The sequence below is a fragment of the Oxyura jamaicensis genome, chromosome 4 (assembly GCF_011077185.1).
Source record: "Oxyura jamaicensis isolate SHBP4307 breed ruddy duck chromosome 4, BPBGC_Ojam_1.0, whole genome shotgun sequence".
Lineage (NCBI taxonomy): Eukaryota > Metazoa > Chordata > Aves > Anseriformes > Anatidae > Oxyura > Oxyura jamaicensis.
The window spans coordinates 43416345-43439086 of record NC_048896.1 but is presented as its reverse complement, the minus strand read 5'-3'; the positions used below and the strand labels follow the sequence as shown (position 1 = coordinate 43439086).

General features: G+C 45.7%; 1 protein-coding gene and 2 long non-coding RNA genes across 3 annotated transcripts in view; all 3 read left to right on the top strand.

Moving 5' to 3' along the window:
- The first annotated feature begins 3597 nt into the window (after positions 1–3597).
- The window catches only part of ANK2 (ankyrin 2), a 351779-nt gene continuing 332634 nt past the window's right edge, over positions 3598–22742 (top strand). The window contains exon 1 of the mRNA XM_035325572.1: positions 3598–3850. Coding sequence (XP_035181463.1) covers positions 3779–3850 — 72 coding nt within the window. The 5' untranslated portion in view covers positions 3598–3778. The remainder of the gene's footprint in view (positions 3851–22742) is intronic.
- LOC118166587 lies at positions 4446–7185 on the top strand. The gene is made up of 2 exons (XR_004750595.1): positions 4446–6071; positions 7014–7185. It is a non-coding gene; the product is annotated as an uncharacterized LOC118166587 (long non-coding RNA).
- On the top strand, positions 13211–14417 carry LOC118166589. Its single transcript, XR_004750597.1, has 2 exons — positions 13211–13422; positions 14118–14417. It is a non-coding gene; the product is annotated as an uncharacterized LOC118166589 (long non-coding RNA).

The following is a 22742-nucleotide window of genomic DNA, read 5'->3' as shown; positions in this document are numbered from 1 at the left end:
ACACGAGGAGGGGGCAGGATGGCAGTCCCTCCCGGTGCCAAATGTTTCCTTTAGGCCCTGCTTCATTGTCCCTTCACTAGGCTCCTCATCAGCCCCTTGCGACACCTACTGAAGGACAGCTGAACTCTTCTTTCTCGGTGTTTCACACGCTGACCCATTTTACATCAGCAACGCTGAGACAGAAAACACAATTCTGTGCAAAAGCATCATCTGTATACCCCGATCCCCCCCCGCCTTTCACTCCCCAGAGGCAAGGATTGAAATCCTGACCCCAGCAAAACCCTTGTCACAGTGTGGTGGGGCCGCAGCGCTGGCGGAGGTGAGGCAGCGAGGAGGGCTCTGGGCAAGCCCCCCGGCCAGGCACGCAGCCTGGGGGCTGCTCCACTCCTGTGGTGCCTTTGTTCCCTGGCAGTTTCCATGGATCCTCGCCTCTGTCTGTGGGCAGCCCTCCCTGCAGCCCCGTGCAGCCTCCTGTGGCCGGGGAGCTGGCCCGCCCTGCACGCCATGCCGTGGGGCAGCGGGTGGCCGGTCAGCCTTCGGCCGGGCATTTGGCACATTGGAGTAAGGAGAGGAGGGCTCTTATCCCAAAGGACTGTTGGTGGCAAGGTAGTGTTGCTATAAAATAAAATAATAATAACAAAGAGGAATAGAGGACGTAGCATGAAGCAGTTGCTTGCAAGGCACTGGGCAGTTTAGTCCCAGCCTGCCACTGGTGTGAAAGCATCTACCACGCCATCGCTCCTCTCACAGAAGGCTGCAGAGATGATGCCAAGCTTGTCAAGGTGGCTCTGGTACTGTGTGCTGGGATAAAACAGGCCCTTTTTCCATGGGGTGCCTGCCTCTCGCTCCTGGCCTGCTTGCATAGCTCTGGCACTGAGCCCCCAAGCTGGACCAAGAGCAGAAATGTAGGCCGAGCAGCTCCGAATCACCACATCAGGATCGGTCCCCTTCGTGCAGGGGCTGGGAAATCATGCCCCAGGCATTGTTTCATCAGATGCTGTCACCATGAGAAAGGCAACAGAAGAATTGAGGAAATTGGCTCATTATTTACATTTATCTGTCAGGGCCTTGCCCCAGTCACAGGCAGCACAGTGGCCATCTTCTCCCTCCCGTCCATGCTGCCGCAGGGCACTGCCTGGTTTCCAGGGCTCGCTCCCACCTCTGCAGGACACACTGATGTTTGTCACAGCCACAGAAAACAAATTCAGCCATGGGGCTCTCCTGCACTGTCCCCACACTCAGGGCTGAACCTCTGGTTTATTGGGGATTGGGAGAGATGTCCCCACAGCCAGGCAGTGCTCTGGGATGTGGCAGGGAGAGGGGAGCTTCTCGGTGCTGGATTTGTCTCCAAAGGAGTACCTGGACATGCTGCTGGCTCCTTGGTTGTCCCCGCCGTCCCCAGCAAACCCACGCCTGGAACAGGCTGTGCACTGGCCCAGAGGTGAGGTATGCCCCCACCTGGGAAAGGCTGGGATGAAGGGAAGAGGGGGAGTTATTTTGGAAGTAAACGGTAAAACAGATTTGTGAGAAACCAGGGGGGAAAACTTGAAATATTCATGCTGCAGATGGAGAGTAGCAGTGGGAAAAACGAAGATAAGTAGGATGAACACTTGGCACAGGGCTCTCATAGCGAACTGAAAGGCGTCTCGTGAGCTGTGCTTCACTGCCACAGGGCTTGGTACTGCGCTCCCGCTGCTTTAGACTCTGGGCTGACCTCGCTGGTGTCCTTGTGGATTCTTCTGAGCCTGTGAGCTCCGACTGAGCCCCATTTCATCTCTCTCACCTTTCACTTTCCCTGTATCTTGCCTATGCTTACAGCCGATGCCTTGTTTCCCACAGACTACCCTAAGCCTCTGACGAATCTTAATTAAAAACTCTGCTTTGCTGAAATCTTCAAGCTTTGGTCAGTATGGAGAGCAGCTCCTCTTCCCTGCAGCTATACCCACCGATGAGCTTTAAGCTCCTCTGAGCCTGAACGTGCTTCTGTACAGGTTTGTAAAGATGCAACATGCACCCACAGTGTTCTTTATATCAGAAATATAAGCTTTCCCTGTCAAACAACCTGTCTGAAGTGCCTTTCTCCCAATGGGGGCATGTTAAAAGACATGCTACACGTTACAGAAGACCGTGGTCCTCCTAAATCCGCATGAACATTTTCCAGTCAGTGTTTAACCTGTTGCTCCAAAACACTGTCATCCTTCCCTGCTGGGTACCAGGTCATGCTCAGGTAAAGGCCACTGCGCAGAGCCACAGCCCGTACAGTAGGTGAAAACTGAGAATGAAAGCAATAAAAGTAACACATTAGCTGATAATGGGAGAATTATTTGCAGGTGTGGCATAATCCCTGTTCAATAAGCACTACTTCTGCCGGGTGCCTGCAAGACACGAACCTATTTATCTGCACTTCTGACAAGAGGGGCTTTCTTCTGCTTCACTACACAGCACCTTGGCACTGAGATAGATGGTTCACATAGTGAACCTCAAGTTTCAGTCTAAAGGGTTTTGTCCAGGGTGGGCAAGGAGGAAAACGCTAGCCTGCAGCTGGATCCAGCTGCCCACACAGCTGCCACAGGGTCATCCACGGGGTGTGTGACAGAAATAATGGAGCCAGAGGTGGGGCGAAGGACATTGGCTAAACCCTGGCACCAGCAAGCCTGAGTGGTTTTCAGATTAATTAGCTGGTGGACAGAAATTTAGCATGTTCCTAATGCAATATAAATCAGAGAATATCTCAGCTGAATAAGGGGTATATTTTTTTTCCCCTACACTAGTGGGCAGACCGCTCTGTACTTAGAAGGGTATTTAGGTGAGGATTTGTGGTAGAGCCCCATGCTTAAATACACAGGGGTGAGGTTTCCTTGGCTGTGTGCGCAGACAGAGGTGAAGCAAGCTCCGGTGGCTAAAAGCTGAAGTCTGGAGATAAGTGAGTACAATTAACTGCCAGAACCACTTGCCTGGGGATGTAATGGATTCATCTGAACGCAACACATTGAAATCGCTTTTCTGTCGCGTCTCTCGTAGCTCCACCAGCTGTTTGGGGTTTGCTAGAGGAGTCACTGAGGGAAAATGCATTCCCAGAAATTCTTGTCTTTATCAGATCAGACTTTCTGGTTATAGGGCCCCCTGTGGCCCTGAAATACCTCAGTGTGGGCGGCACGGGATAAATCTCTCCCTTTTACGTTCCAGCAAGTCCAAGGGGGGGTTGGCAGCTGAAAACACCGCGGAGCGTGATGACAACCACACCAGCTTTTTCCCGACACCCCAAAACACGGCTTTATTGGCGTATTTTAAAGAACTGTGAGCTTTGACGGGGTGCCCTGTGCCACCACAGGAACCCTTTGGCAATAAAGCGCTCGCCTTGAGGGGGTGCCGGGTGGCCGTGTGCCCGCGGGGCTGCGAGGCGGGTCCTCCCCGCCCGGCCGTGTGTCTCGGAGCTGTCCATGATCTCATCGGCAGCCCGGCCTCCTCCTCCTCCTCCTCCTCCTCCTCCTCCTCCTCCTCCTTCTCCTCCTCCTCCTCCGCACCCGCCGCCGGCTGCGGGCACCCCGCCGCGCCGCCCGCCCGCCGCTCTCCCCCCCCGGCACCCACCCGCTCCCTCCCGCATCCCCGCGGGGACCAGGCGGGCGGCGAGCCCGGAGCCGGCGGCACCGTCCCCGGCAAGGTCACCCCCGCGGCGGCGGGAGCCCCCCGGGGCATGGTGGCGGCCAAGGGGCGCCGCCGCCGCCCGCGGGGCTGAGGAGAGGCGGCTGCCGGCGGGAAGGAGCCGCGGGGCCAGAAGATGGCCGCCCCCGCGCCCCCCGCGCCGGGAGGCGGCACCTCGCCCCCCGCCGGCCCGCCGCGCCTTCGCCAGGTGGGTGCGCGGGGCGGGGGGCGAGGGGGGGGGAACGGCCCCTAACGGCTGCCCTGAGGGCGGGGGGGGCGGTAACGGCTGCCCTGGGGGGTAGCAGCGGCTATGCTGAGGGGGGACCCCGTAATGGCTGCCCTGAGGGGGGACCCCGCAGGGGGTGCCCCGAGGGAGGAGGCAGTGGGTGCCCTGAGGGAGGTTCCCGCATGTGGGTGCCCCTCCGTTTGTTCTCTGCTGGTCTCTCCTGCCAATAAAAAACCTAATCACGAAAAAAGCCAAATCGCCCCCCAGATTGCCTCGGATTGGGGTAGAGCGCACCCACACGCGTGTAAGGTGGTCGCGAGCAGCGGCGGTGCTGAGGTGTCCTTCGTGGTGCATCCCTGCCGGAGCAGAGCGTACCCAAACGCCCGAATAAAGCCGTAATTTGTGTAATGCACCAATTCGCCAGCTCCCGCACCCAACGCAGCTCCCGCACCCGACGCTCTTCCCCTTGCTCCGACCCCCTCGCGAGCAGGGCCCGTGCGGTTGCAGCGCTGCTGCATTAATTTACATCTCGAGCCGCGGAGCCGGCTGCGGGCGCTGCGTGACACCCGCACCTGGCTCACTGTCCCCAGGGCTGCCGGGGTGCCGGTGGCCGTGCCCCGCCGGCACCCAGCCTCACCTGGGCCGTGCGAGCGGTAGGAGCGTGGGGACGGGGCCTTGGCGTTCGATTTGCCCTCTTGTGCTAAGGTTTTCGTGCTGTCGTGCTAGGATTAATAAATAAAAAGCTGTTGCAAAGGAGGGTTCCCGGTGAGTAATCAGATTAGCATACTATGTATGTATTGAACATAAAGCCAAATATAAATTCCACCCCGTTCTGTTTGTTCCTTCGTCGTTCGCTGAGACGCTGGCAGCGCTGCTTGTGAGGAAATGCAGGGCTTCGGCGTTCGGACGGGCGTCGGGAAGTTTGGGCGGCGATCCGAACTTGTCAGCCCTGTTGCACACTGGAAGCTTGAGCTGGGTAACTTGGGCAAAATGGCTTTGGCATGTGTTCTCAAGACACGGCTGGTCCCGGCTGGAAATACCAGGAGAACAGCCTCCCTCCCTCGCCCCCAAGTATTTTGGCACTTGCTCATCCCTCCCCAGCTGGGAACCGGAGGAAAAAAGTGTCCTGATTTTAGCAGCTAGCTTGGCATTAGGAGAGAGAAATGAACAGGGCTCTCTCCTGTCCGTTGGCAAGCTTTCCTCAGAGCAACCAGCAGTACCAGCAGGAGAGATAACAAGCACTGGGGGGCAAAAAGCAGTTGCAGGTAGCGAGCAGAGAAAGGCCTGGCCATGAAGCAGCCCCAAGCACCGGGCATCCTCATGAAAGCTGCCTTTTGCCAGCACGTAGGTTTATTCAGCGCATTTACTGGACGCAGGTCCATGGTATCATGCCAGGCGGTGACCGAGACGCTCGGTGACGGCTCGCTTCCTGCCGTGATCCCACCCATCTCAGACCCTCTGCTCTCCAGACAGCTCCAGATCATCATCAGCAGGGGAAACACCAGGCTTCCAGTGACCTATTCGGGCAGCGAGAGGTTATCACTGTCAATAGCGATTATTAACAAGCGCTTGCCACTCACTGCTGATGAAGATGGAAGGAAGTGAAGCCCTCCTAGACCAACCAGCTGCTTTCAGCTGGGTCGTTTCAAACGTGGGGACGGTTGGCTTTATGGAGAAGGCAGTATGGAAATAAGGTGTGCAGGGGGACAGCGGCATGCCTTGCATGTGCCTTACAGCCCACAGAAAGCTGGGCCCTCGGAGAGGTGATCTGGCAGTCGTGGTGTGAGCAGTCAGAAGCAAGCTAGGCGGAATGGTTTCTGCTCTCCACTCTAGCAATATCTAGCGTTATGGATTGTCTTTTCATGACATTGCTCATTATTCATTTTAATGCAGAATGAAATGACAATGTAATATCCCAAGTTAGTACGTGGAAATCACTCATGAAAAAATTTGACTTATTCAGCTGTTTTACTGTCATCCTATGCATTTTGTCCACTATATATTCAACATTATTGTTAACTACGTTTAGAAAGAAATCACTCAGCAGTCATGTTTTCATGTTTCAGAACTATGGCTGTAATAGACTCTGGTCTTTGGTTTAATTTCTACTCTTCCATAAGACAACATACATAGGACTTATTGGATGACCTTCACAGGAATTTAAAAGTACATGAATAAATAAACAGAGCCACTCAAGACCAAGGTAAGGAACGCAACACTAGCTAAACCCAATCAATTTTTCTATAAATCACTACCAACTTCCAACTACACCAAACATCTCTTGCACCCTCAGGAGGGATGGCGAGTAGGTCTGGGAGACTACAAAACAAAAGTGGGGTGACTACATGTGCTTGAAACCATTGTCCTGGCATTATTCTGTCCAGGTGCAGTTGCCAAAACAGTCCCTAATGAAAACTGAAATCAACAGCATGCTGAATTCCCGCTGTCTACCAACAGTCCTTGAAGCCACTCCTGTTTTTCAGCTTGATATCAAAAGCCATTGAAGATGTTGTTTGAGCTAAGTTATCTTTAGGGATTTTCTGCTATGTCTCTCAATCAATTTAAGAGACCTTTGAATCTCACCTTTATGTGAAAGTTACATTTGGGGATGATTACAGAACCGAGGTCATTGTTTGCATCTGTGAGCTGGTGAGCCTGTTTTAGCAGGAACTTAAACACATGAGTTGTAGCACTTAGACTGTTCTTAAAGTACACCTCGCTGAGTCAAACACTGCAGTCAGATACTAGTGAAATTTCTTATGTAAAGCTTAGGAAAAAGGAGCAAACACAGTGTAAATTACATCACTGGAGAGCACAGTGTTTGGAATAGAATGTATGTTGTTTCTCTCATTAGTCATCACATGAGTTATTTCCACTTTTTTTCTTTCTGGTTGCCAAGGCTTTAATTCTGTTGTCAGAAGAAAATTTAAACACTTGTCCTCACATTAAAAAATACAACCATATGAATAAATACAACATTTGAAAACCAAGTATAAAGTATCTTGCATCAGAACACACGGACTGTAGAAGAAACAAAACAACAAAATTAATACTGAAGGGGAAGACTGGGATTTGGGGGCTGATGGTGTCACTTGGATGTGATTAAATTAACCCTTTTATGTGTCTCCCCTTGCCCATTTGGCAGACAGGTCCCTTCTTCCAGACTCTGTGGAAGCTCTTCCAGTGCTTGGACCCCAGAACTGCCACAGACTGCCCTCCTCAGCCACCACAAATGTATCACCAGGGAATCCTATTTGGAGCTAAGATTTTATCTAAGTGTTTCTGTGACTAAAATAAAGCAAACTGGTGTTAAAAAACAACAACAACAACAACACTTACTGTTTTCTGTTTCCTAGGAAATATTTTTAATCAGTTCAAATTTCAAGCTACCTAGCTCATTATCAGAAAATATGTACAGTAATAATTCTTCTGTTTACAGGGTAACATAAAACTAAGGTTGTTTAGTACTTTGGATTTGAGCTGAGTATGTGCTGAAGGAAAACAGGCCGACAATACTAGAGCTTGTGAGTACTGAATTAAATAATATTGTTTCTATGATTTAGTGAAGAATCCAACACCTTTACTACAAGAAACAGAAGATCCTCTCACCAATGCTGTAGATGCCTTGAAGGACTGAATTATGCCCAGTGACTTGGCTGCATTCTAAAGCAGAAAGTGAAAAAATGCGAGGTAGAGATACCCAAATGTATTGTGCAAACAGTTCACCATATAGATATCTTAGAAACAACAACATGTCAGCAAGAGAAATAAAATCAATGGTAGAGCTAGGCAAGAAGCAGTTTTGCGGTATTGTGAAGGTTTGGGTTACTCTGTTGTCCCACATCAGGACAAACTTTCCAACATTTTTTGTGAAATGGAGAAAAGTGCTTTAGAATGTCCATCTTACCTGGACTGTGAGACACTAAGCTATGAACTCATTTTCTGCCTTGTTTGGCATAAGAGAATGAAACTGGGTTTCCCACTGCAGTAAGTAACCTCCAGGCTGTTTGGGGTCCTTTTTCGAAGACCAGATCTCCTGCTGTACGTGTCCCACCTGTGTTACCTGCCATGGCACCTAGGTACTGCTATCCTGTTGTGCCTCTGAGTATGAATGAATAGATCACCGAGCTTAATGTGTTGTTTGGTATTAAAAGAAAAGGTGAAGGAGTGTCTTTTATTGTGATTTATCTCATCTCAGTCAAAATTACTTATTGTCAAGCAATATATAGCAGTAACACGGTAATTTTCCCAATGCAGTGCCTTTATTGATCCCCCGAAATCCCTTTATTCCATATAACTCTCTTTTGGGAAAAGAACTGTCTGTAAGGTAATGCCTGGAAATGGAAGTCCTCTTTCTTCCCATATAAGCCCTCCTTTTCCCAAATCTGGCTGGATGTATTTGGCAATCCAAAAATGTTCAAAGGATGTAAGCATTCACAGGTGCCAAACTGATCTCGGAGCGAGAACCAAAACTTGGAGAGAGAGGATCCACCATGGTGTTCAGGCAAAGAGTACTGCTGTGGACGTGGGAGGATACAGAGGAGAGCTGTCATTCTGTTTCTCCATGGCAAAATCGTCCTGTACTGCAAATCAGTGAGAGCAAGAAGCTCGCTTGAATGCTCAAGAGTGGGGAGTATGAGATCTTCAGATTTTAACCAGTACCTCGGTACTAGAACTGGGAGAGCCAGACGTGGGTGAGGCTGGTGAAAGTAAGTGTGGCCTCGTGTGCTGTGCCAAACATGACTCCTGGATGCATCTCTGCTGAAATGACACTGCTTTGCAGCCTGGCGGGTTACCTAGAATCTAACAGATGTGGTCTGATCGGTATGAGGTCTCCACCTAGGGGCTGACAAAAACCTGTTATCGGGAGCATTCCAGTTGGTGTGCGGGACTGCAGGAACTGTTTTTTTTTTTTTTGCTTTCTTTTCTCCCTGCAACTCTCTTGCCCCTTTTTATATTTTGCTCTTGTGAAGGAGAAAAAAAGCTAACCTTTCTAAAAACTTGTATGCTACTGCAGTGGTAGAGGTGATCCTACAGACCATTCATACTACTTATACTTACATAATGCTTGGGGTGTTCGGGTGCTGCCTTTTCTAGCCCAGTGCTCTTTACCCCATTCCCCAGGGTTTTCCTGCTTCATTGTCCTCTACTAACAGTGGCACTTGAGGATAACTGAAGCTTCTCTTCCATGGCTGGTTTAGGTTGATGCTCCTACCAGCCCACCCTTGTTGTAGCTTTGCCTCATGTCGTTCCCCTTCACCTCTTTGCTGGCGTGGAGCCTAGTTCCATAATTTCAAAAATTAGATTGGTTTGAATTCCCCATTATCAATGATTCTTTGAACTTTAATTTGATTCCAACTTATTTTTAATCTTACCTTCTGCTACTATTAAGGATTAGAAGTCATTTGTTCCAAACTTGAATGACTTGAAAACCAGCATAGTAAAATGCTTGCTTAGGCATCACGGCACTGAGTAAAGAGAACAGCTACCAAAATTAACATTTTTATTCCTGTGAACTGTAGATGCCGTATCAAAGGAAAAAAACATGCTAGAAAATGGCTTCTCAGTAATTTTAAATGATGAAACATAACACATAATGAACCTGTTACATAATAGATATAGGTTAATGTAAGAAAAAGTAATTATGGTTAGTGCATAAATGACTGCATGTGTCTAGATTACATACAAAAATTACTATACTGCAATGTTATTTAGGTTGCAAAGTCAAACACTCAGTAGTTACAAGCTAATAGAATTAAGGACTGTGCAGTGTTAATTCTTTCCCCTTCCGTGTCTGTCCTTTACACTGACTCAGTCTCTGGAGAAAATGGCTTAAGCGATCCTAGAAATGGAATTGCAATATACGATAACACACTGTAGGATAACAAACATATTCCTGCCACACTGCCAATTTTTTATTTTTTTTAACGCCCACAATCAAAAAAAAAAGGAAAGTAATTTTTGAAAGCTTGCTTCCCAGCCAAACATGAAGGGAATTTGCAAGCAGAAATTAAAGGTACAGCTCCGGCTCCAGGTTTTCACCCCTGCAAATTTTTCCTGTTACCTAGGGGCTGGGCCTTGGCATATGGTTGGACTGCATGCAAATTATCTAACCCCTGAAGGAGAAGAGCGTGTACGTAAGGGAGATGAGTTATTTTTTAAATGCATGCTTTCTGTAGCAGTCGGTTCAGGAATCACAAACGATGATGCTTCAAAAGGGTATGTTGCAATGGATTGCACACAAAGCACATACCAGGGAGGATGGATGGGAAGTACAACCACGCTAATTCCTGGCACTGCCTAAAGCTGATGGTGTAGATAAAGGCTAAGAGGGATACTTTCCAAAGTAAATGTAGCTCGAAGGTTAGTCTGCTGCTTACAGTTCAGCTCAGCATTTGTGCTTCAGTCACCTGAACACAATTGAGTCTTGGGGCAGGCAACAGAGATACTGGAGTTTTTTTAAAAAATGTGGCAAAAAATCTCCATGATAAAAATCTTCTATATGCAAAATTACAGCAAATACTTTATATTTAGTTGTGTTTTCATGACATACGATAACTGCAAAGCAGAGCCTATGAGACACCATGACTGAATATTGATTAATTTTAGTCAAAGAAGCGCTCTGAAATCCCCAAAATTAGTAGTATTAATAAATCCTTTTGATCATATAGGAGGTTCTGGAGTGAGGGAACTACAATGAATGGTCCCAATTTACGCAGAAACCAAGTACAGAGATTTATCACTGTCATAAAAACCAGTTTAGCCTGAGCTAGCATTTTTAGCTTGCTATAAAGAGAAGAATTAAAGTGTTCAAATCCATTCCTGTTCCAGTCTGGTCTTTTTTTAGTTAATGGAAGAGTACAGAAGAGCTGAAAAAAGTAAATAAAGTCCAAGCACTGTCAATGAGTATTAAATATATTCCCAGCCTAAGTTAATTTAGTAAATACTGTCAGGTGCTATGATGTATGTGTACTATCCGGGGATATCTAAGCCAGGTGGGAAGGAAAATAGGTAAGTTGTTCAAGTATTATGGCTTGCTCCTGGGCATATAAAAATAAAGTTGGATGAGTTTGTATTTATTAAAGGGGCAAAGCATCCTGGTGGAGACCCCCCTGAGGTGCCTGGCTGCAGGCCTATTGGGGCTGGGACATAAAGCTGGAGCACCAGAGCTGAAGGCCGCTTGCTGCTTAGCCGCACCGCAGTTTTTCACGCAACAAGCAAAGCGAGTGAAGCACAGCCAGATAGATTGAGACACAGAGAGAGGCTTCTAGGGCAAGGCACCCTTGGGGGAAGACGGTCCAGGCTGGGCATGGGCTGAGGGGCTGGGAGACCCTGGCTGGATCTGAAGGCTTGCTGGGCAGCCCTTGGTGGCATTTAGGGATGTGAGGAGAGACTAGTGATCGTGCAGGAGAACAGCTAACTGTGAGGAGAGTTATCCCTCCTGAAGTCTCAGGGAAAGGATTTCCTTAAATTTATCAGTCTTTTACTACTTTTTTTGTTGGCTTAGCCCGGTGCCTCAGCCCTCACACCTGCTAGCAGTCTTGTGGGCACATCTGTGTTATGGCTCCAGCCAAGCAGCCTGCTTAAGGGCCATGATAGTAGAGGGAGCTGGCGCTAATTTTGAAGCAGGACCATTACACTCAGATCCTGTAACTCACCCAGCTGGTCACTTTTTGGGCAGTCACGGAGAAGGTGCTAGAAGCAGCCTGTAGGAGAAGACTGAAGTTTGCATTACCTCAGCAGAGCTCTATCATTGCTAAGGGTGAGGCTGTTTTAGGCTTGTTGCTGGTGGACAATCACAGAGGTAGTGGTTTATATTCCTTTCAATGCAACTGCTTAAGGAATGTGTTGGTATTAGATTTACTCTGCTTTGATTTCTGAAGTTTATCTGTGTGCTTGCTTATTTATGTGTATATATCCAAGGAGAAGAGGAGAGTATTTGAGAGAGACTTGGTTTTCTTCTGGAGATTTCCCTCCCATATAAGACTTGTGTGTGGTGATTTTACTGGAGGCTGAGTTTTAGCTGTCTGTGTTAGGTTTTGAATGCGAGGGGCGCCCATGGGGACTCTCCTTGCTGAGGGGGTCTGGAGTCTTCTCATAGCGCTCCCGCCATTTCATGGTGAGGGCCTGGCCTGCTCCCTCTAGTTGGGCTGTGCTGGGGCAGGAGTTCAAACTAGTATTTTCTACAGTCGTGCTCTAGAAAAAGCTGCTGTTTCTGGTTGTCTCTGTGTGGGTGTGCTCTGGACAGCCTTATGCATCTTCCTTGGACTGCTGATATCCACACTGCAAGCAGCCGTACAGCCTTCCCTGGGCACGGTCAGGCTGCCTTTAAACGGCATTCCTGCCAGCTCCCCTTGAACTGAGTCACCATTCTGCTATCGTGCCACCCTGTGATATATCCCTGCACGTGATATGGTGTCATGAATGAAAAGGCTGATAATATAGCAACAGGGAAATAAGCTTGGTACCTGAGTTTGCTCTAAGGTGTCTTTCTCAATCTATAGTCGCTGAGATCATGCTCCTTGAATGGAGAATTTGCTTTGCTGGTGATTAGAGTACTCCTGTCCATCTGTTGGTACATGCTTCTATTGAGAGAAATCTTTCCTGTGTTTAAAAACAGTAATTGGCAAATGGACTTCAGTAGCTTCCTAGTTAACCATCAATAAAGAACTGACTGTCTGAGTGGGGAAGACACTTAACTAAACACAATATGTTCTGCTCTCATATGTCTTTTTTTTTTTTTTTTTTTTTTTCATCCCTCTTCCTCTCTTCCTTTTCCTTGCTCTTGTTTAAACGTGTGATTGTCCTTGCTGAGGGGGCGAGTAAGCTGGGAATTTAGAATCAACACTCTTACCTAGCAGGGTGTAGGCTTCAAGCTACGACCACAATATGCGCTCTTCAGTTGCCTTAAAAAAAAAAAAAAAAAAGGTGAAGGCTGGGGTGGTGGGGAGGAGTTAGAAACTGCTGTTTATTACTCTGTAATATTATGAATTTGTGGGGGAAAACAAGTTGTATTGGGAATCCATTGTTGATACGAAGGCTTTTTCCCCCTTTTTTTTTTTTTTTTTTTTTTAGGAAAAAAAAAGTAAGTGAGCATCTGGCTGAAGTGATTGAAGTGATCTGCTAAGGTTTCTGTCAGAGAGCTTTTGTACTGGAAGCTGGACATCATTCACTGAAAGTGTCAGGAGTAATACTTCATAGAAAATGGGTTCAATGTGCAATACTGCAGATTTTTCAGAACCAAAAAAGAGTTATGATGTGAAACTTCTCTTTCACTTTAACAAAAAATACTCCTTTTCTGATCATAATTTTAAAGTAGTATGATTAATGTGCAGTGCTTAATGTCCTGACATTCTTCTGATAATTCACTGCACATGGAATCTCAGCTAGTGGTTGCTAAATCCGCAGTAGACAGGCAACAGCAGCAGTATGTTGGCTTTGCTAATGAGATTATGGCAACCATGTCTGAGTTGCACTCTACTCTTCCCCTGCCTCAGAACTCAAAATTAAAACCCTAGGAGCTTTGGGGCATATTGTTTATAAAGGTGCTTCTGGTAAGTTGACTAATAGTATCCTAGAACAATGTTTGTATCTATTTTCTCTTGGTCTGTGAAATAGCTGCTGGTACTATTTATGTGCAAGTGCTCTGCATTTCTAGATTGAATTGAGTTAAAGCTCTAGTCAAGTTGTGGGGAATCTCAGCTATGATATACATGAAAAAAAAAGGCTGCATTGAGCTGTGGGACTGCATGGTACTTACAAGCAGAGACAGCAAATGATTGTGCTGTACATTGTAGTTTTTCTTTTTTTGGTTGTCTAGTTTTTAAGTATTTTTTTTTTTTCTGCAGAACTGTATTGCTTCTATGGAGTACTAAGAGTACAATATGTAATGGGGCGGTTACTTGAGACTTCCTATATTGAAAGAATCTTTGTTTACATAACAAGGATTCATTCATTCATCTAAAACCCCTGCAAAGTATTTTGGAAAGTGTTTGCCTTATTAACTCTTCGTATTCAACTCCAGTGATGTATATGAAATGGCAGCTACAGCAGATCAGGCTACTGACCTCCCACTTTGAGTTCTCTTTCAATGGTGTTGATAACCATTGATAACCAAGGCAAACTTCCAGAAGTTATGGGATATTCTTGGTTTTAAGGCTCGTGGTTTCTGAAAAGTGGTAAGAAATTTTAACGAGATGTATCCCTTTCTTAATCTAAGCTTTATTTGTAAGTTGCTTTATTTATTGAGGTGCTCTGGCATCTCATATGAGATGTGTCCGGGGAGGAAGAATACCAAGGGTGACTGTCCTCTTGTAGAGCTCACACATCTGCCATGGAAGCAATGGATTTCTGTGCTGACCTGCTGATGACATAACTACGATGCTGTTCTTCATTGCCTTTAATATTTTGTTGTCTTCAGGTGCTCAGTTAGTTCTGCTGAAATCCTTGCATCAGGCATTAAGTTCAGTATTGCTTATTCTAAAGGCCTTAAAGGTCATGACTTGCATATAAGTGGTAGATTTATTTCATAATAGACTAAATGACAAAGCATTTGATCTCTATGGTGATTGCTCTTTGCAAGGCAAGTTAAAGGTTAACATGGTGCACAAATGTGCTTGTGTGACCGTCTCGAGTAACGTGTCTCTATGTGGGATGTGCGGCACAGATTGACGTGACCAGGTATCAAGGCATATATGAAAGGCAGTAAAAGGTGTGAGAGGTCTTGACTTAAGCTGTGTGTCCAGTTGGAAAACGTTTATCTTGTGGGTTGTTACCAAGTATCCGATAGATGGGAATGTGTTTAGAGCATTCAAAGAGGGTGAATTCAACTAATAAATCTATGCTGTGAATGATGTCGCTTATATTAGGTCTAATGGTGAAGTACTGTTTTGAGCCTACTTCTGAAAAGATTGAGGGTGTCCAGACCTAATTCATCTCTTCGTGTAAGCTTCCTAAATGTTGCAGTTTCTTTTTTATTAATTGTTTTTTAAAAGTCCAAAATATGTACCTAGCTATATCCTTGTGCTCAGATGAGGGCAATTGCCATTTCATAACTGCTGTGCACCCAAACTTCTTGGTTTAAAAATGCCTCCCACTCAACACTCTGCCTTCCCCACACACACACACACACATCTCCAAGAGAAGAAAATGAACTCTGAAGAAACTTTATTTGTGTGTGTGTGTGTCTTAGTAAGTAGCTGGCCTTGAGCTCACACAACCAAAGCTCTTCTGAAGAGTCCTCTGCGTGCTATTTAGTGCGCTACAGCTCCACGGGTCCTCTGAGACGTTTCTGTTTGTTATTTTATCTTTCTAAAAATCTAGCTTTCCCTCCTCCTCCTGCCGTGGAATGGCTGCCAACACTTGGTCATCTGTGACCCTCAGCTGCTGCCGCTGCTCTCAGGAATGCCTGTTTTGTTCCAGCAGCTGTGGGTGGCTGTGGCCGCGGCTCCCTCTTATGTGTGCCCTGTGTGGACGCATGGCTGGCACTGAAGCTGGCAGAGAGAGGGGCAGGACTCTGACGTGAGGAGGATCCTCTCGTGACTGTGCAGGAGCTTTCTGGGAACTTGAACTTGCTCTGGCTAGCTGCTAATATCCTGGCCTCGATTCAAGATGATATTTTAGTTCCTGCCGCGAGCAGCAGCTGGTCAGTGCACAGAAGCCAAAGCCTGTTGGTTTGCCCGGGACAGCAGACGGGAGCATCACGTGCCACGTGTCTGTCTCCTGTAGCACTGTAAGCTTTGGGGATTTTTAGTTCTAGATCATGCCACTAATAATTTAGTCTTGAATTTCATATAAATAGCTTATTGAATCTGAGCCTGGCCTTTAATGAGGCTGTTTATGAGCATTATTTCTGTAGCAGTCAGACTTATACTGGAAGTTATTTGAGTTATTGCTGGGTTCACTGCTGCCTTGGTGTGTGCTCTCTACTGTCTGCTGGCTGGCTGGCACTTCATGAGGTGGATGTCCTAGCAATTTTAGGACTCTTTGGTATGAATGACATCAGTGCGCACTTGAAAACCTGAAACTTGGGCTGCCTCTCCTCTTCCTGGTCTGAGCTTTTCTAACTTGGTCACTCACCAGGGACCGGGAGCACACATGATTTTCCAGGTGACAATAATTGATGGAAAGATGTCATTGCAGTCCTATTTTTACCCCCTAAGAGAGTGTGCGTTAGCAAAACCTTCTGCAGGCTCCACTGAAAGAAATGGGCTGCTCCTGAGGACTGTAGTGTGCTGGAAGTAATGGGAAATAGGCTCTTCCACCTGCCCCTGCTGAGTCAAGACCTTACCTCAGCAAAGTGTAATTCCAATGCTGGAAGCTTTGGAGTAGTCTCCTCGAGTTGCCAGGTGAGACTTTCTTATGCATTTGTTTGTGTATGAATCTAGGAAGACCTTTAGAGCAAGAGTCCAGATTCCTGCTGCGAGTACTTGTTGTTTGATTCACTTTGCAGGAATATGCTCAGCTGCTACGTGCGTGATCTTATCATTAAAGGGGAAAATTTATGTTCAGCAAACTCTTGCTTTGTATTATCTGTCACAGTGGGTTGCTTACTGAAACAGTAGGTTTGTTTTATACTTTGAACTTTTTGCTTTGTGCTTTTGATTGCAGTAAATAGTAATAAATTGACTACAAGTTAATTACCCATCTTGGAAATTAAGACTCTTGAAATTTAGAGAAGGTCCACAAATTCCTGGAATAGCCAATGACTTATTCATGAGTATGGAAGGTTTTTCCATTGCTGTCCAGAATTAGGGTTGGCTTAAAGGAAGCGAACAAAAACTAATAGCCTTGATTTCTGGGAATTCTTCTATAGTAATTATGAAGTTCTAAAGATGCAAATAGAGGAAAAAGAGGCAAGAAAAACAGAGGATCTTAAGTTTCTGTGACCCCAAAAATGTAAAAGGGGGAAGTGTTACAGTTCTTACAACGGCAGTTGGGTAAGTCAGAACAAGAGCTGAGTGCAGACACTTAGAAGGTACCTCTGCAAAACTGCTGTTTTCTCCAGTGGCTGCTAGTTCCCCTTCAGTTTGTTCAGCTCTAAGAAGAAAATCTATATTTAGTAAAGTAAATGTGGATGAAATCTATATAGAAGTATTTCGTCTGACAAGTTTTGGATATGTTCTCAAGACTTGGTAAGTCGATGTCCAGGCACCATAGAAACTCAATCGATACTCTATTTTTGTAACATGAAATAGCTTGCTCAGCATGTGCTAATGGGTGATAACCTCTTATCACCCAGACCAATACTGCTCCTGGCAGCTAATTTATTTGTTCCTGGTCTTGGCACCTGTGCCATGCTATTGCACAGCATAGGCTAATGGCCTTCACCTCGCCATGTTTTTGACCTTGCTCGTAGCATCTTCTGGAGGGCTCTGCAGGAGTGCTCCACCTGGAAGGCTGGGGAGCCCTTGAGGTGGGGAAGGAGATGTCTGTCTCTTAGCGTGTGCTTTTGATGGGGTTCTTGGGCTCTTTGGGTTACCTGGGTACGGTGGCATGTCCCACCAGGCAGCCCAGAGTGCTGTGTGGTGCTTTATTTCCCCCACAGGTCATTCAGCACTCTGTGGTTCAACCCGCTAAGGCTCCCTTGCTGCCTGGGCTTGGCTTTGTGGCTTTCTAGTCTTCTTTTCAGGTGTCAGGCAGATGCACCGATGGATTCAAAAGCACAAGAAGTCCCTGTCAAGGCTTTGCATTATTAGCTGCGCTTGATGAAACTGGGGTCCCTCTTATCCCTAATAGCATTCTCTGAAATAAATAAATAACCATTGCATCTACAAGGGTGCTGGTGGGTGGGGGTAGAAAGCTCTGGTCGTGTGTACCGTGACCTGCCACAGCCTTCAGTGAGACCAAACCCAGGTTGGTAAGCTGTGCACCTGGCAGCCTGCTGCTTGCGGCGCCTGTGTCTGGCGGGCTGCGTGAGCCGAGACCTTCACCTGAAGGTAAGCCTCTGCATCTGCGAAGGGCAGCTGGCTTGCCTCTTCAAGTTTTGCTAACGTAGGATCATGGTAACCTTTTGGAGGATCAGTTCTTTGCTGCAGTTGGAAGCAGAAGGGGTTGCCAGCTTCTATTCTGCCCATTGTCCCATTGAGCTTTAATTGGATTAGTGCCTGCTGGGGCTTTTGACATGGAGCTTTACTGTTGCCTCAGCCCTAGGCAGCAGTAATATCGCATATATGCCTCTTCCCCGTAAGTTCTCCGTGAAAGTTCGGGTGTATTGCTTCCTTGATTTTTTTTCCATTTTTTTTTAGACTTAAAAATTAATTTCAACCTTAGAAAAAGAAATGCTGAGCAACAGCATAATAGGATTTTTGGAGATTAATAATAGAATGGCCTGATGACTCTGACACTAATTATGATCTATCTATTTTGAACACGAGAAATGCCATGTACTGTAAAAAGAAGCTCCAGGCTGACTCCTCAGGTTGCTACAACGCTAATGCTATGACAAACAAACCCCAGAACATGCAGCAATTACCCACCCGGCACTGTGGCTATTTAACAAGGAGTGGAGGACAGCTGGTCACCTTAGTTTCAGCTCCAGCTTAATATCTTATTAGTCTGTGTTTCTTACGAGGTCACAAAATCAGCAGTCACTTCAAGGCAGCAGATTTTGGGTCTGTGCAAGGAACGTGGTGTTAGTACTTGCTAGTTCAGATCGACTCATGGAATTAACTCTCCTTGGTTATGCAGAGTAAGTGGCTTGAGCTTACGTTGCAAAACACATCTTGATGGAAGCTGAATCTGTTAGAAAATAGTCATTTTATCTGTAATACAGATGGATGTCCAGTGGAATTTCTCAGGTTTGTGTGTGTATATGAAGAAGTAATTTATAAGTGGAAGTGTGTGTGTGGAGTAGCTCCCTGTTGCAGAACAGTGTCTTTGCTAAACAGTTCCTGAGGGTACTTATTGTATAATAATAACTACGCTGAAATAGGCTTTTTAAAACAATGTCTCATCTCTAACATACGTGCTATGCTAAAAAATCCCGATCAATCTTATTCAAAAGAGTAATGATTTTTTGAAAGAGAAATAAAAGTCTTTTGCTTTGGTAGTACGTATTTTTTAAAGATCTAATAGGAAGCATGTGTACCAAAGAGGTGGTAGTTCACGAAGAAACTGCAATGACCCCTCGAGACTCTTCTCATGACCTAGCTGTAACAGCGCGTGATCAGCGATACACTTATCTGGAAGAAAAAAAGTTGGAGAATATCGGCGTAAGGTTGGATCCAAAGACAATTTTATTTTCCTATTGTAGAAAGTTAAAGGGATTAGAGCAAAAAAGTAGTAAAGTGTTGTGAAATCAATGACAATAAAAATTTTACTGTGTGGTTTCTTGAATCTTTGTCTTAAACTCCGAACTCTTCTTTAATATCAACTGTAGTTGTCATTAAATAATTCTGGCCGAAATGCAGTTACGAAGATAAATGTGTTTTTAGAAACTTTGATAAAGGAATGGAAAATTAAATCTTCTCCTCTGGAGATGACACAGATATATATTTTTGGTCTTTGTTTGTAGGAAGATAGGATTATGTATGGCAGAACACTTACCATGGTAACACAGATTACGATAGCAGAGCCATTGGCTTTTTTTGTACTTCAGCCCCAGTGTCAGCCAGGAATAACTATAAAAGGCGATGTTTCTATTGCATTTTTAATCATGTTAATTACTATGTTTTTCACTCAAAGCCCATTTAACATATAATTAAAATAATATTTTTATGCAATTTAAGTGTCAAATTTAGAAGAACATAAATATGCATATAGAAATCAGTGTGCATTGGGAGAAATACTCCTGACGCTCTAACGTAGCTGCAGAACACAGGGCTTATGGTATCAGTTCTATACACCACACGTACATGGAAAACCTGTACAGACTTACCTGGGGATGCAATTTAGCCCTTGATTGCAATTAAATGTCTGCTCTGAGGCTTATATTCTGCCAAAAGTGAAAGAATTCTTGTATCTAGATGCACATTGTTTATACTAAAATGTGCATGAGACTTAAGGCTTCTTTACTTCGCTGTGAGGCTGTAAAAATGGGGAAACTTTACATTGGTGACTAAAGCGGTTGAAAAGGGGGAGTGAGGAAAGATGGGGATCTTCCTTCTTCTGAGCCTAAGCAGAATATTTTGGAGTATGTCCGGGCAGATAGACAGGCACAGCTTGGATGGCTGTGGCATTATTGCCGGTGTATGGGAATAGTGCTGGGGCTGGAGGCAGGTGGCATCATGTCAGCACTCTTGTGCCAACTGAGCTGGTGCTTTCTGCTAAAGAGGCCCATGGAAAAACTCTACAGATTTATTTGAGTACAGAAGGGAAAGACGAATGAGAGTCTTGCTTAAATCAAACCCTTTGACCTCATGGGTTAATGTGAAGTGCTTCAGATATCTACTCCTGTGCCAGCTGTAAAGGTGCCTAAATCACTTCTGGAGCTAACTGCAGCCTGTGTCACCTAGGCTTTTCTGAGCTCTTGACCAAGCATCCTGAAAGTCTGGTAATTGTGCCCCGCTTCAGGACTTCTTATTTCAGGATTACGCCCCAAAATACGCCTTACATCCCTGCAGAAGGGGATCATCTAAGGTGTGCTCAGAGATGGCCTCGCACACAAAGGAAACACTGACTTGAGTGGAATTCATCTCTCTGAATTATGAGTGCACTGGAAGATATTTTATGCTTTTCTATAGATTTCTGCATGCTTAAGAAATTCTCTGTGGCTAAGAGGAGCTAATCACTTATATAAGGTCATCAGTAGTTCAGATTCAAAACTGGAAACCTCTCAGCGAAACAAATGATCCTGGGTAACCTTTAATTACAGTCCAGAAAGAATTTTAGTTTGGGGGGGGAATAAAATTAATGGCAGGCAGGGGTCTCTATGCCTGGCTTACTTGGTGTGTGTGGGGATCCACCTGAGCGACTGCCCCTCACGGTGCTGAAGGCAAGGCTGTGGTCGCTGCCATGGCTGCGGTCGATGCTCGCTGCTCTGGGAAGTTCCCCTGGGCCCAAGTTATTTGCAGCAGCCCGCACTGAGCCACCTGCCTCACCTCACCAGGTGTGATGCTAAATGCCTGTTGAAGAAAGGAAGTGAACCTCTGCCTGGAATCCACACCTATCTTTGCAGCGGGTTAATTTTACATCTCGTGATGCATTCAGCGTTAGGCTTCATGTGCGGGCTTCAAATTGCAGAGGCACCAAATTGCTCAAGCAATTTTTGAATCCGTTCAAGTGTTGGAGCAGGTGTGGTGCTGGGGAAGTTGCGAGAGACCCACGTCAGCTTAAGGCAATTCCGGCTGTGCTCTGGTGGTGGAGGGAAGTACTGCTTGTGGAGCTGAGCCAAAGCTTGTGGGAAACGCCTGTACACAAAAACAACCTTGGACAGAATGGAACTAGCAGAGAGGACTACAACAGTACTGTATTAATTTAATGTTCCCAGTACAGTGTTTCACTGTAACTAAACTCTGTTTTGTCGTTGTCTGTGTTTATTCTCTAGATTCTTTACTCAGGTAGTATATATTAAAAGAAAAAAATAAATGCAATTTTCAACCCTGTGCTGCCCCCTCACTTTTAAACTTTTTAAAACTTTGCATGTATTTGGAAAAAATAAATAAAAAATCAGCAGCTATACACACGCTGTTTCTGCATGAGCACATACAATAGAATGAAGGAATGATACCTCATATTCGGATCTTATCTTTACAGCAATTAATGTTAGAAAATAACTCCGTTAAACTTTGACTCAAATAGAAGTATGTGCTGGCAATAGATGTGTTAAGAAGCGACACGTAACATTGACTTTTGATTTTAAATAATGGTGGCAATGCTCAAAAGGCTTGCAGACTAACTTATTGCTTACTCCTCCCCCAGTCATAACTAAGCGTGCGGCAGACAGTAGCCTCCAACATCAGCATGTGCGTTTTTGTTTCCCTTAGGCTGGAGATAAAGCTGTAAATCCATCACAGATGCACACACAGAGTTGCTCTTTAGCTGAGCTGAAGCAAGACGGATGGAATTTGACCTGCTGCATGTCTTCATGGGGGATGCGTGTGGAAAACCACCTCACTTACAGTGTTTTGGATGGGAGAGGGTCTTGAGCTCAAGGGATGCTGAGGAGAAAAAATCACACTAAACTTCTGTCACCTTAAAGAGAGCTGTTGGAAAGCTCTACGTACCACCTGAGTCCTTGAATTGTGTGGGTGCGGGCAGTACTCTGATCTTTAAGCACTTGAGGGGAGGGGGTTGGTTTATAACCATTATCACTACAAAGCAAAGAGGATTTTTTTAGGAGCATGGACTGTTACAGAAAAAAAAGCTGACTCTTGGATGTTAGGTTAGGCTATTTTTTTCTTTGGTTGAGGCAAGTTGATTGTCTGAAACTGTGTCTGTGTGCTTCACCCACAACAGAGGATGCAACAAGTGTAGTCATAGAGTGGCATCTCTGTCAATTTTAAAAAGAAGTTACCTTTTTTTTTTTTTTCCTTTTTTGAGGTGAAGTGTCATCAGTCACGTATGGTGCCCCTGCCTGATGGGGAGTAGTTGTGTGTTTACCCAGATGCACAAAGCTTAGAAGAAAAGTTATAACTCAACTAGCCAAATATTTGAAGGGTGTACCCATTTTGGATGTCCTGCACAGAAATGTGCTCACGTTTCACAGACTGTTCTGTGCTCTCCTCGTGTTTTTTCCTGCCCTTGCAGGAGGACAATAGTTAGGCAAACTGCTCTGTGGCATGCCAAGCCCTGGAGGCACATGTGTGAGGTGAGCTTGTTCACGTAGCTGGGCAGCCTCTGAAGAGGTGAGTCAGTAGGAAAAAACACGTTCAGCCACTGATCTACAGACTTATTACATTTGGCCATAAGTGCTTTTTAATTTGATTTGTTCTGT